The 19,363-nt window shown below is 56.0% G+C and overlaps 2 protein-coding genes and 1 long non-coding RNA gene across 6 annotated transcripts in view; 1 reads left to right on the top strand and 2 right to left on the bottom strand.

The window, feature by feature from the left end:
* IL3RA (interleukin 3 receptor subunit alpha) overlaps positions 1-13,213 on the bottom strand; it is a 39,849-nt gene extending 26,636 nt beyond the window's left edge. For 3 of the 4 annotated variants that reach the window (XM_033417427.2, XM_033417429.2, XM_049704896.1), the window contains exon 1: positions 7,051-7,167. Coding sequence is in view for 1 of the 4 variants with exons in the window: in XM_049704897.1 (XP_049560854.1) it covers positions 7,051-7,172 (122 nt within the window). In the remaining 3 variants the exon portion in view is untranslated. Of the gene's footprint in view, positions 1-7,050; positions 10,139-11,868 lie in introns of those variants that run through there. The other variant, XM_049704897.1, reaches the window with a different exon arrangement.
* The window catches only part of CSF2RA (colony stimulating factor 2 receptor subunit alpha), a 61,249-nt gene that overhangs the window by 19,071 nt on the left and 22,815 nt on the right, over positions 1-19,363 (bottom strand). The window lies entirely within an intron of this gene.
* On the top strand, positions 6,209-17,964 carry LOC117199049 (uncharacterized). Its single transcript, XR_007474856.1, has 4 exons — positions 6,209-6,400; positions 13,208-14,120; positions 17,486-17,624; positions 17,829-17,964. It is a non-coding gene; the product is annotated as an uncharacterized LOC117199049 (long non-coding RNA).

Genomic DNA, 19,363 nt, shown 5'->3' with positions numbered 1-19,363 from the left:
GCACGTGTGTGCACGTGTGTATCTGTGTGCATATCTCTGCGTCTTGTATATGTATCTGTGTGCGCTGCGTGTCTCTATATGCATATGCACGCATGTGTGCACACATTACATGTGTTTGTGTGTCTCTGTGTGTGCTGTGTATGCATGCATGTGTCTCTGTGTGTGCACACATTACACAGGTCTTTGTGTGTCTGTGTGTGCATGTATGTCTGTGTGCATGCATGTGTGCATGTGTGTATCTGTGTGTATTGCGCACACACATTACACAGGTCTGTGTGTGCATGTGTACATGCATTCCTGCGTGTATGCAGGTCTGCACATATGTGTCTGTGTGCGTGTGTGTGTGTGCGTGCGTGCGTGCGTGTGTGTGCGTGCATGTGTGTGTGTGTGTGTGTGTGTGTGAGCCTCTCTAAAAAGCTCCCGCCCTGGGGTTTGAGCTCACCCTTGGCTCCAGCCCCATCCCGGAACCCAGAAATCACCTTCCACGCAGCACCAGGAAACACTGGGCTCACAGAACAGTTGAAGGAAGTTTAGTTAAGAGCATGAAGTACAACGCAGTTTCCTGAACAGACCGAGTTACGGTCACTAAATCCCGTGCTGTCTCATCGTTCCTGCCAGAGCTTTTCCCCAGGTCCCCATGAAGCCCCCCTCTGCAGGCCGGCTCTCCTAGACCCTCCCCCGGGGGTCCCCCTTCTGCACCTTCCGGGCCCCAGCGGCAGGGTCTCCCGACGGACCCCACCCATCCCCCCCCCCACCTGAGTCACTCATGCAAATGCCCTTGGCGCCTGGAGGCCGACCTGGGGCTGCCACCCAAGCAGAGCCTTGGACCCTCATCTGCCTCGGGGGCCACACCCTCAGCAGGGCCTCAGGCTCTCTGTGCCAGTCAGGGTCGCCCAAAGACCTGACCGCCACTCCCCGCCATCCCACCTGGAGCGTCTTGGCTGGGATTGGGGGGGGGGGCCCAGGACGCACCCCATCTCCTTCAGGGCCTGTCCAGCAGCCCCATCATGAGACCCAACCCGGACTCCATCCATCTGGGGTCTCACCTGCTCCCCCATCCAGGTCTGGGGCTCCCACAGGATTCCCCAGGACTGACCTAGTCCCTCAAAAGTGCCAACTTTCACACAGATTTGACACCAGAAGCCGACACCCAGGGTCCCTCTTGCCAAACTGGGTGGAGGGAAGCCCGAGAGACCCCTTTCCAGGACAAGGCAACGGGTCAGATCCGGAACTGCCCATCACGGGGAGGCGTCCCGGGACAGATGCCAAACCATCTATCTGTGGTACAGGGATGAGGGTGAGGAGGGCCAGGCGTCGGGCACAAAGCTTCAGGGGAGGTGCCTCCCAGCCGGGCCTCACGATCCAGAGCAGTAAACGCCGCGCTCACAAAAGGCCCAGGCGCGGATCCACGGGGAGAAGAATACCGGATGAGCACGACCTCGGGCTCCTCTTTGATCGATGAAGACGGGCCCCCATGGGCGTCGAGGCAGGGCTGGGTGTCTGTTCCTGGCGTCTGCTCAGGTGAGCCGAGCCCCACAGGTACCCACGGCTCCAGCCTCGCGACACTGAGCCCACCCACAGGCATCTCTCCTCGCTCGGAGAAGCTCACGTCCTTTAAACACCCACATTGCATGAGGGTCATCGACGTATCCTGCTGCCCCCAGATCGCAAAGGGAAGAGGCATCCCTGGGCAGAGTCAAGCCCCCAGAGGCGGGGGATGGGGCCGGGCTCAGCAGGGTCGGGGCGAGGGAAGGGGCCTTGGGGCTCTGCACCCCGGCAGCTCGCCTGCCTGCGTCTGGGGGCAAATGTGAGCCTGCAGGAGTCGGGGGCACTGTGATTAGGGGGAAGCCTCTCGTCCGGGGAGAGCCACCCCGAACCGTTCATCCATTCGGCCAACGCATAGGACCCGGCGCAAGACACAGAGGTGGTCAAGACCCCGGGCACCCAGCCTAGTACAGGGTGGCACCGCGGTCGGATCCCGTAACCGGGGTCCGTGACACAGTCGGCATCCTCCTTGGGTGTAAAGGCTTTGAATCCGTTGTGTGTTGCCCCGGACGACACATCTCAGCGGCCACGAGCCACGTTCAAGTCCTGGGGGTCCCGCCCCCGCCCCCGGGGCTGGCGGTCAGTACTGAGTCTCCAGGGACAGCAGTCGAGGCCGCTGCCTGCCTCCCGCCCCCAAGCCCGGCCCCGGGGTCTTACCTGGGATGCAGAGCACGGCTGGCCGGAGAGAGGCACCCTCTCCTGGTACTGGTCTAGCTGGCCTGGGGGTGGGCCCCAAGCTCTCCTGGCTTCTCAGCTGTGCTGCAGGCAGCCTCCCGAAAGAGAAAGAACCTTGTTTCTTCTCTCATCAGTGTTTTTATAGCCTCCGGGGTCAGCCCCACCCCTAAAAACTAAGCCCCGGTGAGCCGGGGAGGCGGGGAGAATGCGTTGAGGGTGTGACCAGGTCCAGGAGCGCTCTGCACCCCTCAGCTCAGAATTACGGTCTGGGGTCAGGGACAGGACTGCAGCTCTGTGCTCTCCTGGAAGGAACACCCTTGCTTTCAAAGTCTGCTTTTCCCGTTCTCACTTCTGTTTGCAGGTTCCCCTTTGTCACAATCCTAGTGGCTTCCCGCCATTCACCCGGCTTGGGCAGTTTCCCGGAGCCGTGTTGTGGGTAAAGCCGGTCAGCGTGAATGACCGGGGCCCTGGGCCCTTCCTTCGAGGTCCCATTGGAGTGACCGCTCGTGCCCAAGGGGACAGGGAGGTGACCCCGGGCCCCCGACGCGCTGGCTGCACGGGACTCACGCAGCTCTCAGCCTGGCCCCTACCAACCTGCTCCCAGGTGACCTTCCCTCACCCGGGCCCTCCTGGGCATCCCTTGCCTTCGCCCTACACCTGTCATCTGCCTGTCGCCGCTCCCAAGCTCCAGCCCCACGTGTCAGTCCCTCCACCCTCTCCCTTGAGGCAGGTCCTCTTGCCTCCTCCAGTGTTTCCTGTCTACTCCACAGCCCCAGTGCACATCCACCTGGACTCTCAGAGCGCGGTTTATTTAGAAACAGGGCTGTCACAGGTGTAGTGGATTAAGGTAACAGACTCTACCTGGAACAGGCTGGTCCCTATGTCCCATGGGACTGCTGTCCTTATGAGAAGGTGGCCCCCGGGAGACAGGGACACAGGGAGGACACAGCCACATAAGGACAGAGGTGGGAGCCGCCTGGCGCCTCCAGAAGCTGGAAGAGGCGGGAAGGACCCTCCCCTGGAGCCTCTGGAGGGAGCGCAGCCCTGGGGCACGTTGAGCTCAGACGTCTGGTCCCTGGGGCTGGGGGAGGATGCAGGTCTGTGGATTTAAGCCTAGCAGCCTGGGGTCCTTTGTGACGGCCGCCCACTTCCCGCAGAGCATGAGTCTTGGTGGCTGACCAGCGCCTCTGAGAGACAAAAGCCGCGTCTCCCCAAGGGAAGGACCAGACGCCCATCCCCTCATCCCTGTTCAGGGCTGGTGAGCATCTTGCTAAGAACTGAGGCGATTGTGAAATGCACGCTAGGCAGTGCCCACTCTTGGTGGACACCTCATGTCTGCCCAGGGTCCCTCTTCGTCTGGGACTGAGCCACACCCCCAAATCCGCCCACAGCCCCGCCAGTATCGCTATAACCCCGGGGAAGACTTGAGGTTTAGTGTTTGGGGGGGGGGGGTCTCCGGAAGGGGGGTGGGACCAGGTGAGGCAAAGGATGGTGGTGCTACCCAGAGGAGGCAACAGAGGCCCAGGGGCGCATGCGTGCTGAGCCGTCTCCCTCCATGGGACCGCAGACCCCTCGGCCGCCCACTCCGGGGCCCCCGGCTCCGTCCCCATCAGCGGTTTAGTGCCGTCAGACAAGCAATGACTAATTTCAGAAAAGCCCCCACACATCCGGGGGCTGGCGGCGTGGGGAGTGTGCGTTGTGTGCCTGGAATCCAGCCCTCCATGTGGGGAAGGAGCTACGGGGAACAGAAATGGGGAACCGGGAAAGGGGGTGGGCGAGGCCAGGGCACGGAGCAGCTGGGCCGGGAGAGACCAGAATAGCAGCCGGTCCAGCCAGCGCCTAGCACCTGCCACGCGGCCCGGGGGCATGGCCGGCTCGGCGAGGAGGGCGGGGTCGGCAGCGCCTCCGCCCCAGGAAACCCGTGGCCCCGTGGACGGCAGACGACAGCCCACCCGGGGCTCCCGGCCGCCGGGGGACTCCTAGGGACCTGCCGAGGGGCGGGACGCCCCCCCGCGGGATGCAGTGGATCAGTTCCCGGGGGGCTGACTCCCTGTGGCCACGGTCACCGCCCAGCAACGCAGCCCCTAAACCCCCTTCCCACGCGGCCTCCGGCTGGGCCCGCGTACCCAGAACGCAGGCCACGGCACAGAGCTTCGACCGGCCCGTGGACATAAAAGTGATGGGCTCCCACCCTTATCATCCAGGCGCCCGGGCTTCCCATCCTCCCAACAACGTTTATGAGACAGGGTTTGGCCATGAGATGACGCTTTTTGGCTACATGTCCTTCAAACACCACAGTAAAATGCTAACAATACTAGTGACTGTGATTCTATGATGAAATAGTTGCAGGACCACCTTAAAGTAGGCTCACATATTTAAGAGAATATATTTACACAGTGCTATATATAGGATGGATAACCAACAAGGACCTACCGTGTAGCACAGGGAACTCTATTCAATATCTTGTAATAGGAGACGAATCTGGAAAAGAATATATATGTGTAACTGAATCACTTTGCTGCACACCTGAAACTAACACAACACTGGTAATCAACTATACTCCAATATAAAATAAAAAGTTTAAAAGTAAATAATAGGGACTTCCCTGGTGGCGCAGTGGTTGAGAATCTGCCTGCCAATGCAGGGGACACATGCCGTGGAGCAACTAAGCCCGTGTGCCACAACTGCTGAGCCTGCGCACTAGAGCCCTTGAGCCACAACTACTGAAGCCCACACGCCTAGAGCCCGAGCTCTGCGACAAGAGAAGCCACCGCAATGAGAAGCCCGCGCACCGCAAAGAAGAGCAGCCCCCACTCGCCGCAACTAGAGAAAGCCCGCGCACAGCAATGAAGACCCAACGCAGCCAAAAATAAATAAATAAATTTTTTAAAAGTAAATAACAACTAAATAAAAGACTACATGTATATAGTATATTATAATCATACAGGTACATTAATGTATGACTTACATGGTGTACATTAATTAATGTTTGCATCAATGTTACATAGCGTTCATGTCTATTAATTAACCTTGGTGTATAAGTACATTCGTATACATTAAATATTAAATGTGTGTTTATTTATTTAAGGGAAAACGTTCCGTCCGTCTGTCGCTACAGACACACGCGTGTTTCCGGCGGGGTTCAGCCTGTCTCCCTGGGGCCTGCGTCTCACACACACCTGTTGGGTCCAGCGGGTCCATCCTGAGGGCAGAACCTGACCTTCCTGGGGCCACCATCCCCAGCCCCTGGGGGGCCCCGGACCCACTTCAAATCTACTCTGGTTTAGACGCCAACACCCACACCTGCTCTGAAGCGTTTCAGGAACCTCTCTCTCACGGGGAGACTTGTATCTAGTCTTCCGTCCAGAAAAACATGCAGAGAGAAATTCTTGTCTCCAGGGAGTCCCCCCTCCCCCTCCCCTCCCCCTCCCCCCCACCCCGCGCTCTGCCTCTAAACCGGAAGTCCCTCGATTTTGCACGACCTTCGGGGAAGCCAGGGCGGGGAGTGGCGGGGGGGGGGGGGGGGGGGGGAGCGGGGGTGTGTCTCAGGCAGGAGGCGCCAAACCGCAGCTCATGACCTGGGGCGGGGGCCCACCCCGCCCCCCTGAGCTGCGCTGCACCTCCCTCGCTGGCCGATGCCGAGCTTTGCAAAGCTGCAGACGGGCGTGGTGGGGTGCACGTCGGGACCTGCAGTCCTGCCGGTCTGAGAGCCCAGGGCAAGAGCGACAAGTGAACATCACAGGCTGAGGGGACTTCCCTGGCCGTCCAGTGGCTAAGACTCCGCGCTCTCCATGCAGGGGGCCCGGGTTCGATCCCTGTTCAAGGAACTAAGATCCCACACGCGTGCCGCAACTAAGACCCGACGCAGCCAAATAAATAAATAAATATTTTCTTAAAAAAGAAAGAAAAATAAAGAAATTCGCAGGCTGAGGCACAGGGTACCTCGTGCGCTCTGAGGTCCCCAGAGACCCTCCAGGGCCACTTCCCGGCACAAGTCTGGGCCGTGCCCTCGGGGTCAGGCCGGGCTGGTCTCCGGGATTCTCCCGAGGGGAGGGGCTGCTCTCATGACCTTTCCCAACAAAAGCACTTCCGGCGTGGTGGCGGAGCGTCTTCCTGGAGGAGGGGACACGCCTTGCTGTAAGATTCCTGGCCTGGCGCTCCGGACACGGACACGGCGCGGGTGAGCTGTACCCTCTGCGTTCTCGGGGAACCTGCAGACCTGTCCTCCCAGCTGCTGCTTCTGGGGGCCCCGGCACTTAGGGATCACCAGCGCCCTGTCCGCTGGGGGTGGGAATCTTTGCTGCACTTTTTAATAACTCTCCAAATTCACATCCCTTAGAGCCTCAGAACGGGACCTTGGTAGGAAACAGGGCCTTTGCAGATGGGATAAAGTCAAAGAGCTGAGCTGAGGTCCTCCTGGAGGAGGGTGGCCCTACATCCCATGACAGGGTCCTTCTAAGACACAGAAGGCGAGAGACCCAGACACAGAGGAGAAGCCCCGGGAAGACGGAGGCAGAGATGGGAGGGACGCGGCCACAAGCCCAGGGACGCCTGGAGCCCCCAGGAGCTGGAAGAGGCGGGAAGGACCTTCCCCTGGAGCCTCCGGAGGGAGTGCGGCCCTGGGACACCTTGACCTCAGGCTTCTGGTCTCCAGGACTGGGGGGAGGATGGATGCCTGTGGTTTTTGGCCCTCAGTCTGTGGTTGTTAGAGCCGCCCTGGACTCTGCTGTAAGAAATAACACTCTTTTTCTCTCACCATGCACCCCTACCCCCTCCCTCTGGCCTCCTGAAACCTGCCCAGGTCCCTGGCCCCATGCCAGGGAAGCTTACCCTTCCCATAGGGTGCCTGTCCCACCGGTGCACAGGTCCGCTCTGGAACCTGCCGGTGGCCAGCCCAGGCTTGGGCTGACTTGCCAGGTTCTGATTTTTATTGTAAACCCATCCGTGTACATAAGAGTGAGCCGGGGCCAAGCCCATCCGTAGCCGGAGCTGATGCTCCCACGAGAAGCCCGTCTTTCCAGGTCCAGGTTGTCTCAGGTGGCGTCGTGGCCAGAGGCTCTCTGGGGTGATGACACAGGGTATCTCGGGGTCACGGCTTCCTCAGCCACAGCGATAGCGACTGTTTCCTCCACTTAGACCTCATCTTTTCTATTTTCTCTGAAGCACCGCACGTCTTTTGAAAGAGACGCCTTCTTAGCTCTGGCCCAACCCCAAACATGGAAGTTTCTAAATGAAATCTTCCTTATCAGCGGCCGAGGCCTTTCGTGAAACGCCCGTTTCTTCGTAGTGTTGTCTTCGGTTGGGCTCAGGGCGTCCCAGGAAATCGGAGCGGGCGTCTCCCTCTGTGTCTGGGGCGCGACTCTGCTGTTTGCTTCCCTGGACGACAGCCTGAGCGAGCCCCGCCTGGGAGATGGGTCTCTTCTGGGTGTGGACGGAACCCAGCCTGGATGTTTAATGTGGGGTTGTAGAGACACGCCACCGAAGAGAACTGTCCTCAGCTGGGCGTGTTCCATCCTCGTCCTGTCTGTACTCCCTTTGTCCTTCTTCCCCCCGTGGCTGGAAGATGGGCAGGGAGATAGGTGTCTTTGTTGTTCATATCGAGTTTTGGGGATGCCCCATGTTGGCCACCTTGGGGGGAGGTTTGTGATTATTTTCCTCAATGCCTTCGCTCATTCTTTCTTTTTTTTTAAAATAAATTTATTTATTTATTTTTGTCTGCATTGGGTCTTCGTTGCTGCGAGTGGGCTTTCTCTAGTTGCGGCGAGCGGGGGCTACTCTTCGTTGCGGTGCGCGGGCTTCTCACTGCGGTGGCTTCTCTTGTTGCGGAGCACGGGCTCTAGGCGCACGGGCTTCAGTAGTTGTGGCCCACGGGCTCTAGGCGCGCGGGCTTCAGTAGTTGCGGTGCACGGGCTTAGTTGCTCCGCCACATGTGGGATCTTCCCGGACCAGGGCTCGAACCCGTGTCCCCTTCATTGGCAGGCAGATTCTTAACTACTGCGCCACCAGGGAAGTCCTGTCACTTTTTAATTTTACTAAAAATACACCATGAATATCTTTCCTTAGGCGCAGAAATGAATCTACGTCTCCTTACAATTTCTGCACAGCCCACACCATTGCATTCATACAAGTCCGTGAATAAACATCCAGGCGATTTTTCGTTTTCTTTACTTATCATAAACGGTTTTCCCTGAAAGGGAGAGAGGTCACACCCGGACAGGGGAGGGTCAGGGCGGAGCACAGATGCCAGCTTCGAAGTCTGCACGTGGTAGTGTGACAGCAAGGATGGGGCCGTCTGTCCTAAGTCGGAGGCTGTCTGTCTGTCTGCCCCCCAAGAGGCGGCGAAAACCCATCCCTCCACCTGGGTTGCAGGCATCTCGGAGATGAAGATGCCCGTGATGTGTTCGTTCTTTTCTTTCTTAAAAACGGCTTTATTGACGTTTAACTCACAAGCTGCAGAATTCATGCTAAGTGCACAGTTTGACGGCATTCAGCACATTCCCAGTGTTGTGCAGCCATCACCTCTGTCTGGTTCCAAAGCACTATCATCCCCCCAGACGGAGGCCCTGGGGGCCCTACACATTCCCAAGCCCCCCCGGACTCCCCAAGTCTCTCCAGATGTCCCCCAGGGCTGCATGCTATAGGAGAACCCCAAGACGCTCCATCAGTGATTCTGGTCCTTGTGTATGCAATGGTCCACAGACGTCCGCAGCGGACATGGGACGCCCCCACCTTCCTCCACACGCCCGCAGCCCCTTGGCTGGGTGGTCTCCTAGGGATGCCCGTGCCCCAGGCACTCCAGGTGGTCACCAGGCATTCAACACATGCTGCACAGGTGTGGCGAGCCAGCCGGCAAAGGGGGCAGAGCCTGCATCTGCAGCCAGGGCTGATGCCACCGCCCTGAGTCGACCCCTCGGGCCAGACACCACCCGCCTCGGGGCCTGGGAAGCTGAGAAACCGGGGCCGGGAAATAGGCGGGTTGCTCACCGCTGCCCCCGTGTGGTGGCTGTGACCATAGCCGGCCTCCATCGCCTGTGCCTGGACGGTCACCCAGCAGGTGGTTCCGAATTGTGACACCAGGGACAGCCCCTAACCGGTACTGAGCTCACAGTCGCTTTGCCCGGCGGCATCCTCAGGACCCGTCTTCCAGACACGTGTGTGCTCTCTGCAGAGACCCCTGGCTTTGTCTCTTTCTTGAAAGCCTCTTCTTTTTAATCAATACACTAATTTATTCATTTTTTATTGGTGTATAATTGCCTTACCATGGTGTGTCAGTTTCTGCTGTACAGTGAAGTGACTCAGCTCTATGTATACCTGTATCCCCTCCCTCTTGGACCTTCCTTCCATCCCCCTCCCCCATCCCACCCACCTAGGTCATCACAGAGCACCGGAGCTGAGCTCCTTGTGCTATGCCGCAGGTTCCCACTGGCTATCTGTTACCCACGGTAGCGTATTTATGTCAATCCTAATCTCTTTTTAAAGTTTATTCTTTGGAGCACAAAATAATGACTGCCTTTTGCGGGAAGCGTAAAGCCCGCAAGCACACGGGAAAGTCAAACTCCCCCCGACCCGGCCACCAGGAGAGAACCAGTGCGGACATTGGGCCACGTATGGGGCTCAGGCAGCAGACGGGCCATCCCTTTAGCAGCCGCCCCCTGCCCTCATTCCCCTCCCTCCGCCCTAAGCAACCTCAAATCTGCTTTTTGAATCTGGGTTTCTGGCCATTCTGCGTGCACGGGGTGACAGGCGTGGGCCCTTTTGTGTGTGGCCTCCGTCATGCTGTTCTCGAGGGTTTTTTGGGGGTGGGGGTGGGGGGGCGGGTGTTGCCTTTTACAGAGGAATTTCAGGCCCATGCTGGACAAAACCGCTGCCCTCACCACCAGCCCGATCAGGACCACAAGGAAGTTCTTCTCTGGGAAACCTGATGGGACAGAGGCGCAGAGGGTCAGGAGTGACCGGGTGGTCAGGTTTGCACACGTCGGCTACCAACCCGGTATCAGACTGTGGGGCGGGGGAAGCAGGGCTGAGCAGAGGAGAAGAGAACTTCCAGACACAGGGGCCTGAGGAACGTGGGAATCTTGGCGGTGAAGAATCGATGCTTCTGCGATCCTGTCCCACCCACCCCACCCCTTTTCACTGTCCCCATATTTCCCACCCTGCTGCTCACAAGAGAGGACCCACCAATTACATTTCCACGAGGGCACGGCTAATACCACACAATGCCTTCCTTCTCAATGGATATTAACTTTCACTACTGCACTATATAACCAAAGGAATGAATGTGTAATTGTGAAATGTCAAGGATGAGAGAAAGGGGTGTGTGTGTGTGTGTGTGTGTGTGTGTGTGTGTTGTTTTCGTTTTAATTGCAAATGAGGCTTTTCTGGGGGAACTCTGACTTGACTCGTGTAGCCTGGACCCCTTCTGCAAGCCATGAACCCACTGCCTATGGGGAAGGAGGCTCAGACATGGATTTGGTAGCTCCTCTCTGGGGAAGGGGTGGGGCAGCCCTTCTTTTAGGCATTCAGCAGGTGCATACTTAGAGCTCATGCCCTGTTGGCTGCTAATGAATCCCGAGGGAGCCCTGGAGGGAGGGACTGGGTGGATCCCGACCTTGTGGGTTTTCTGCTGGTCCTACAGGGCAGGCATGAGGCTGCATGAGGTGCCCTGTGGGTCTGCCAACCTTGAGCTTACGGGGCCAACCCTTGGCATTTCCTGCCAGGAACCAAGCCAGCCGTGCTGACAGATGGCAGCTGTCAGATTTTCAGGCAACTCACTTTGTGATACCCCTCCCGGCCCCCTGAAGGAGGGAGGCACTCTGGAGGTCAGAGCCCCCTCATGTGGGGAGAGAAGTGGGGACACCCTGGCTGACCCCACGAGGGTGACATCCCTGGGGTGGGGGGTGACGGGCAGCCGGAGCCTCAGAGACATCCCAGTGAGACCGAGGCAGGAGTGACCCACAGCAGCGTGTGTTCCTGTGGTTGCAGCTGGGTGGGGCCCTCCCCATAGGGTTACCCCAGAAACATGGGAGGGCGCGTAGGGCCGCAGGACAGGCTGCAGGTTGTGTGTTTAATCAGAGAGCTTGCGGGACCCACCCTGGGGCCCCTCTGCTGGGAGGGGCCCTGCAGTTGGCTCAGTGGACCCCCGTAAAGATGTGTCCCCATCCTATACCCTGGGAACCGGGACCTTATTTGGAAAGAGAGTCTCTGCAGATGTGATGCAGTGAAGGGTGTGATGAGGTCCTCCTGGAGGAGGGTGGCCCTATATCCGATGACAGGGTCCTTCTAAGAGACAGAAGATTCCTTCCTACCAACCAACCTCTGTACTGTTACCATTCTATAGGAGAATGGTTTCCAGGAGCACATAATCTTTTAACAGTTCAATTATTAATGTGCAAGTTTTTAATTTATAGAACAAACATTAAAATTGCACTTACAGTTACCTCCTCGCAAAATGGAGATTCAATGAGATAATGCATATACCTGACTGTTTTGTAAGCTCTTAATGAAGGTGAAACTATTTGAAATAAAAGAGAAACTGACCCCCCCCCCAAAAAAGAAGGAGGGTCAAGCAGCAGGATTCAGAGGAAGGGCCCCTGCTTCCCTCCCCCCTGGCCAGGCATCGGTGGCCTCGGGTGTTCCCGGGAGACTCACCGAAGTGCTGCGTGGAGCTCCATTCACTCCAGATTTTATAGGACATGCGCGTCACACGCATGCGGGCGGTGTGCTCTCCCATCACGGCAGAATCGGGCATTCGCTACTCATTTTTATCACCTCCTCTTTGGAAAACCTTTAAAAGAAAAGAGGATCTTGTGATGGACTTTGGTGACAAACGCCAGGCTGGGAACAGGGCGAAGGCAGAGCGTGTGCACATCGCAGGAGAGCATCCTGACACCGGGCGGACACCTGGGACCCGCTTCCTCGGTCCATATTCCCCTCCCTCCCCGCAATGGCAGGGCCCTAAGGGGCTTTGCCGTCTTGCACCTGGGTCTCACAGCTGTCCGTCTGTGCCCACATCTCGGGCAGGGTCCCCATGCCCTTGGGAAGTGAGGTTGGGGTTATTCTGATTCTTTCTACACAGAGGACAGATCCTTCACTTCATCACATCTGCAAAGGCCCTGCTTCCAAATGAAGTCCCATTCTGTGGTTCTGGGTGGACATGACTTTTAGGGGGACGCTTTCAGGTCGCTACACTGTGTACTGAGAAGGTGTCAGTAGCTCCATTGGGAAGAAGGACGTTGCTCTCTCCTCGGGGCGGGTGACCACCGGCTTCTTGAGCTGAGTCAGAGGCATTTGGGAAATCACAGCTTCACCATCGGAGACAAAGCCCGGCGACCCCTAAAGGGGCTCAGTGGGACCCGGGGCTGAGCTGTGCCGGCTGCCCACTGAGGGCTCAACTTTGAGCATCTAAGACCCAAGCAGGGAGGCTGCAGAGAAAGGAAGGGGTGCTTACGGGGTCTCGCTTAGAGAGGCTGCCCTGTAGAGACAGAACAAAGGAAAGATGGTAAGTGGCTCTCTTCTCAGCCTTGTCTGCAAATGTGGGAACCCCCTCGGAACCCCAGGATGGTATGAAATGATTTTAAGCAGAAGATATTTGGGTTTCAACAGATGCAGGAAAAATAAGGCTTCTCGGAGTTTCTCTTATCAGACTGAAAGCAAAAACTTCTGGGAGTGAAGCATGCCATAAATTCCCTCGGGGACACTTCACTCCCAGGAAAGGGTTGAAACCATCATAAATTCTGTCTCCAGGGAAGTTTTATGGCCTTGAAGACAGTACCACTGTACTGGCATAAACAAACATTCTCACAGACTTTCTTATGCACCATTTGTTCTCCTAGAAACCCATCTGTCTTTCCTAAAGATACCCATCTGTAGGAAATTCCCTGGCGGGCCAGTGCGCTTTCACGCCGTGGACCCGGGTTTGCCAGAAAGCCATTTTTTTTTTTCCCATTGAAGCCTCTTCTCCCTTCTTTCCTTTCCCCTATTCATTTAGGAAGAAAAGTTCCTAAGTTCAGCTATTTCAAAGTGAGTTCTTTTGTGCACTCCGTATGGATAGGAATCAACGTTGCCTTTTTTGACGGGGCCCCTGCTCTAACGGGACTTGCTTTCCGAAGAAAGCAAATGTGGATGAAAACCCTAAAGGTAAGAGCTAACAGTACAAACCCCTCAGAATAAAAAAAAAAGCGGAATCTTTACAACTTTGGGCGAGGCAAGCCAGTTTGCTAGGTACTACAATGTCTTTTGTCTTTCAATGACAAAAGAAAACAAGATAAGTGAACGTCTTCAGAAAGGAATGAGCAGGGCTTCCCTGCTGGCGCAGTGGTTGAGAGTCCGCCTGCCGATGCAGGGAACACGGGTTCGTGCCCCGGTCCGGGAAGATCCCACATGCCGCGGAGCGGCTGGGCCCGTGAGCCATGGCCGCTGAGCCTGCGCGTCCGGAGCCTGTGCTCTGCAACGGGAGAGGCCACAACAGTGAGAGGCCTGCGTACCGCAAAACAAACAAACAAAAACAAAACCAAAAGAAAACAAAGATAAAGTTGCTAATTTCCTGACACTTTCAGACCAGAGGAGGATTTTAGAACCTAGAGCCACTAGCCAGATGAAGGAGATGGGTGTTTTCTTCCTGGATGTTTGGACATTTTAGACCGGTGCCCCCCCGGGGCCTTGAGGAAACATTTCTGGACTGTGGGACAGCATTTAACATGACGACCCCAGCGAGGCCTCATGTGTAATTCACTGTATGTCTATTCGTCGTCAGTGACAAGATAAGAAAACAAAACCTCTTTGGGGGGTCACAGGAACTCTTGTCAAACCTGCACCTTCATCAGAGAGCTTGAACGACGTTCGTTACGGGGTACCATCTGCTACAGGTTTTAGACGCACTTGATGAACACGCTGAATGTATGGTAAGATGGTTTTGCGGGGTAGGGGATGTTTAGGGTGTTATGAAAATTTAACTTCGCCCACAGGTATGATATAGGATTCAAAAAGGCTCTTGTTATAAATTAAACCAGCAAAGTTGTAACCAAATTCCCAGGGAGGGAAGAGCCCATAAGACGGTATCACTGAGCTGAGAAATCATTCTTTCTTTTCAGCTAAAAGCTACTGACAGGGACTTCCCTGGCGGTGCAGTGGTTAGGACTCTGTGCTTCCACTGCAGGGGGTGCAGTTTCCATCCCTGGTCGGGGAACTAAGATCCTGCAAGCCATGCGGTGCAGCCTCAATAAATAAATAAATAAAGGTCCTTTTTGGAATCACGCAGACGTTTTGATATCTAAGGGTAGGCATTCTATCAAAGCTCATATATATATAGAAACAAGCAGCGGGAAGGTTACGAAAAAGATCATAACGAGAGCTGCTAGGGATGCTGACGACCCAGCACCCTCAAGCGCTGTTTGTGGGGATCTAAAATAGTGCAGCTGCCTTGGAGAACAGTCTGCCATTAACCTGCTCGAGCTGCCATAGCAAATACCATTAGTCGAGGGGTTTAAACCACAGATGCTTATTTCCCACAGTTCTGGGGCTGAATGTCTAAGATCAGGGCACTGGCATGGCTGGGTTTCTGGAGAAAACCTTCTTCTTGTCCTTCGGACAGCCACCTTCTCACTGGGACCTCACGTGATGGAGAGAGGGGCTCTGGTGCATCTTCTTCTCTTTTAAGGACACTAATCTCATCATGGGGGCCCCACCCTCATGACCTCATCTAACCCTAATTAATCACCTCCCAAAAGCCTCACCTCCTAACACCATCCCATGGGGGGTCAGAGCTTCAGCACATAAATGTTGGGGAGCACACAGCAAAAAGCAGGCAGTTCTTAGACCTTATAAAGCCAGACATACAGTTCCTATGCGGCTCGGGAATTTCACTCTCAGGTATTTACCCCAAATAAAGGAAGAATCCCTTCCACAGAAAGACTTGTACCCAAATGTCATACAGCGGCTTGATTTTTTTGTCACCCCAAACTGGGAATGACCAAAGCACCCATCAATGGGAAAATGCACCTAGCAACTGTGATACAGACGTGCGCTGGGTTGGAGTGAGATTCATCTATGAAAAGCACCGAGCTCCCCGTATACTCAAGGGCGTGGACCAATCTCAAAACACGCTGAGCTAAAAGAAAGCCAGACCACAGGATTCATACCATGGGCTTCCCTCTCTAGGAAACTCGGGAGATGGTGCATCTCATCTACAGGGGCTGGGGTGTCCCCTGGCTGAGGGAGGGACAGGGAATCCAGAGGCAAGCATTCCACGTCGTGCTTGTGACACGGGTTTGTCCACTTGCTAAACCGCACGAGGCTGCACGAAGGATGTTCAAATCATCCCTCCGTCCGGCAGATTTTCCAGAAGACCTTAGAGTTGTTAGCTAGGAGATGTTGAATTAGGAGAGATGTGACTGCCCCCTCCCCACTCACCACACCCCTCCCGGGATTAGAGAAGGAGATCCCAGCCCTGGTAGATGTTTGTGCTGCCCTCAGCAATGGGGTCCCCGGCTGCCCTGAACTTTTAGGACCGCACAGGGTGATGCGGGGTGGGAAAGACCCGGTGCGCAGTGTCACCACGCAGAGTACTAACCCCACGGGCTGGCTGGTCCCAGGGACCCTGAGGGCTGCATCGCCCTGAAAGCTCAGGGATGGAACACCTTGAGGGCACCCTGGGGAGAGACAGGCCCTGCCCCTGCAGGATGGCGTGTGGGTCAGTGAGTGAGTCAACGAGTCCACGTCCCGTTTCCCCCTCTGACCTGGCCGCCCACGATGGACCGGGGTCCCTGGCGTGGACCCCAGAGGCAGCAGGCTTCACCCACGGCCGGGGTCTGTCCCCTGTGTCTCAATGAGAGGGGGGGCCTCCCCGGGACCCTCAGGTCCTGCAGGGCAGCCACTGCCCGCTGGGGACTCCACTGAGAAAGACAGAGACAGAGAGACACCGCCGGAAATAGTGCAAGTTGGCGGTGACTCAGTTTGTACTGCGGTCTGTCCGCAAATGACATTTCCTGAACTGTCACTATTCTGTGTTCCTTCCGTGTTTCATCACCTAAAAGAAAGAGTCTGCTGAGACACGGTTTTCCTTCCAGAGACCCTGATACGCTTTGCAGATTTTCGCCTTTTATTTCCCTGCTGTTCCCCTAGCCTCTCCCCCCTGGCCCTTTAATATTATTATCATCCTCGTTACTGACGGACAATTTTTTCAGCAGGTTTCGCTTTTCGGAGACGCTCAGCGGAAGGCACGGAGTTCCCATGGACCCCTCTCCCACCCTCTCCCAGGTTCCCCTGTTACCCTCCTATTATGGAATATCCTGCGTTGGGTGGTGCATCTGTTACCATGGATACGTCGATACTGATAACATTGTTCTTAGCCGGGATGTTGTGTAGCCACACAGAACCGGTTCCCTGTCGGAACCAGGGCTTCCAAAGCCCCTGAACCCACTTTTCTATTTCTTTTTTTCCGCGTATGAAACAGAGAAGTGGCAGCTGCCACGGGGAGAGGATTGGGCTCCAGACTCTACCTCATCCCGCTTTCCCTGTCCTCCTTCCGCACCCACTACCCATCTATGAATTTCTTTTTCTGCTTCAACAAGAAGTGGGGCCCTTTACTAATGAACTCAGCCGTGTTCCTTCCTTAGGGGGTTTACGACCATCCGGTGTTTTGTGGTTTGTGAGCAGGGACTGTGCTGGTGACAGAGGAGGGTCCGTTCGTCTGATCTGGGTGGCCGGGCTGGACTTGAGGATTTGAGCTGGCGGGGTGGGGAAGGGGCTTCTGGGTTTGCTCCCTGAGTCCAGGTGGGTGGTCACGGGTCCCTGGTCCTGGACACCCTCCCCCCATGTGAGATGCCCCGGCAGGTCTTGTCTTGTAGGGCTGGACCCCTGTGTCCCTGTGGGGGGGTGATGCCTGGTCCCGGAGACTACTGGGCCCCTCCTCCTGTGGGTGGGTTCCCGCAGCACCCCAGCTTCTCCATCCCAGGGAGGCCTCAGCCCCCAGAGCACTGGGGTCCCCGGTGCAGCCCTGAGGAGGAATCAGTGTGCTGGGGTGAGGCAGGAAAGTGCATCCTCAGGGCTCTAAGAAAGTCAGGAAAATCCTGGCTTTATTCCGGGCTCTTCCCTCCCCACCCCATTCTAGCCCCTCCAGACCCAGTACAGACAAAAGTCTCAGCACAAGCCCCTCCCCTTCCACCCCTCCCCTCCCCAAGCCTCAGGGCTCTGTTCAGGGACTTTGTGGGCCTCCCTGGAATTCCCACAACCCAGTGGAGCAGGCACTGTCTTCAATCCCATTTCACAGATGCGGCCCAGAGAGGGCAAGCAGGCTGCCCAAAGTCACACAGCCTTGACGGCATATCCCCTGTGCGCACTTGGGGACTGTTGCCTGGAGTTCCGAGTTGGCACTCAGCGAAACAAAGAAAGCATTGCTCTCTGAGCAGGTACGGCAAACACCCGAAGACCCTGCAGGGCGGGTATGGCCCAGTCACTCAGTGCTGGTGGGGATGTGCAGAGGGGTCCCCAGAACGGGGTGGAGGTCATTTATGACATTGGGGGAGCCACGTAGCGCGATGCCGTAGTGAGCAGATTCTCAGCCTCACCCTGTTGGGGAAACATAATGAACCCCAAGCCTCCTGCGAACCCAGGAAACCTTCCCACAATGACTGGAGGGGAAGAACACAGTTTTATCACTGAAGGAGCCCAGAACCAGGAAGGGACGCCCATCACAGGCTGAGACCTGGCAGGGACCGGAAAAGTCCCACCTTCTCGCACAGCCCGGAGGGGACGACCAACCCCAGCCTCCTTGTCGGGATAAACGATCACTATTTCCTGAAGCAACAGGCCTTGACTGCCCCGCGGGCCGCGCAGCGTTTGCCCTAAACCCCCTGGCTTATAGGGGCCCCATCTACGTTAACCAGCTGCCTCTCTCCGGAGAAAGAAAACACACGTCTCCCAGCTTTGGTGCCAGGAGGTACGTGTGCAACTTGGAGCGAGGTCGTACTTGCCCTGATGTCACAGAAGAGAGAGTTTAAATCATCTTTCTTGGCCTCCCACCTTCTGAGATGGCCCACACTCTGTGGTGTGTGTTTCTCTCTAAATAAAGAAAAACAAATATCATATAATATCACTTCCATGTTGAATTTAGAAAAATGGTACAGATGGACTTATTTGCAGAGTAAAAACAGAGTCACGAGATGTAGAGAACAAACGTATGGTTACCAAGGGGGGGTGGGGGTGGGTGGGGTGAACTGGGCAATTGGGACGGACATCTGTACACACTACTATGTATAAAATAGGTAACTAAGGAGAACCTGCTGTAGAGCACAGGGAACTCCACTCAGTGCTCTGCGGTGGCCCGAATGGGAAGGAGGGGATAGGTGTATATGTATAACTGATACACTTAGCTGTACAGCAGAAACTCACACAACAATGTAAAGCAACTCTACTCCAGTAAAAATTAATTTTAAAAATAAATAAAATTATTTTCCTTCATTTTAATTTGTGTCTGTCCTTACAAATCTCATTTACCTGACCTTCACCTCAGAGAGGGCATGCACTGGGGTTACCGGCCAAAAGCGGCCTGTGTTTGGAGGGCCTGTGAGGTAAGAATAAATTGTTACATTTTTAAAGGGTTGTTAAAAAAAAAAAAAAAAGAGAGACTGGATCTGGTTGACAGATGCGCGTGGCCTGCGGAGCCTGGAATGTCTAGTTTTCACAGGAGCGGACGTTTGCGGACGCTTGGGGAAAGTGGATGGAGGTAGGGCTGTGGGTGCAGGTTGGGGGCACTTTGGGGCAGGGCTGGGGGTTAGGGGTGCACACAGTCGGGAAGGAGCCTCTTTAGAGGGGCGTGTGGGCAGAACTGTGTTCCTTCCAAAGCGGTAAGTCCACCTCTGGACGCCCCAGAACCTCAGAAAGTGACTTAATTTGGAAACAGGGACTCTGCAGAGGTGATGGAGGGAAGGGTCTGAGATGAGGTCCTCCTGGATGAGGGTGGCCCTACATCCAGTGACAGGGTCCTTCTAAGACACAGAAGAGGAGGGACCCAGACACAGAGAAGCCACGTGCAGACAGGGGCAGAGACGGGAGGGAGGCGGCCACAAGCCCAGGGACACCTGGAGCCCCCAGAAGCTGGAAGAGGCAGGAAGCACCCTCCCCTGGAGCCTCTGGAGGGGGCGTGGCC

This window comes from Orcinus orca, chromosome X (genome assembly GCF_937001465.1).
Source record: "Orcinus orca chromosome X, mOrcOrc1.1, whole genome shotgun sequence".
Classification (NCBI taxonomy): Eukaryota; Metazoa; Chordata; class Mammalia; order Artiodactyla; family Delphinidae; genus Orcinus; species Orcinus orca.
The sequence above is the reverse complement of the archived record's forward strand: the minus strand, read 5'-3'. Positions and strand labels throughout refer to the sequence as shown.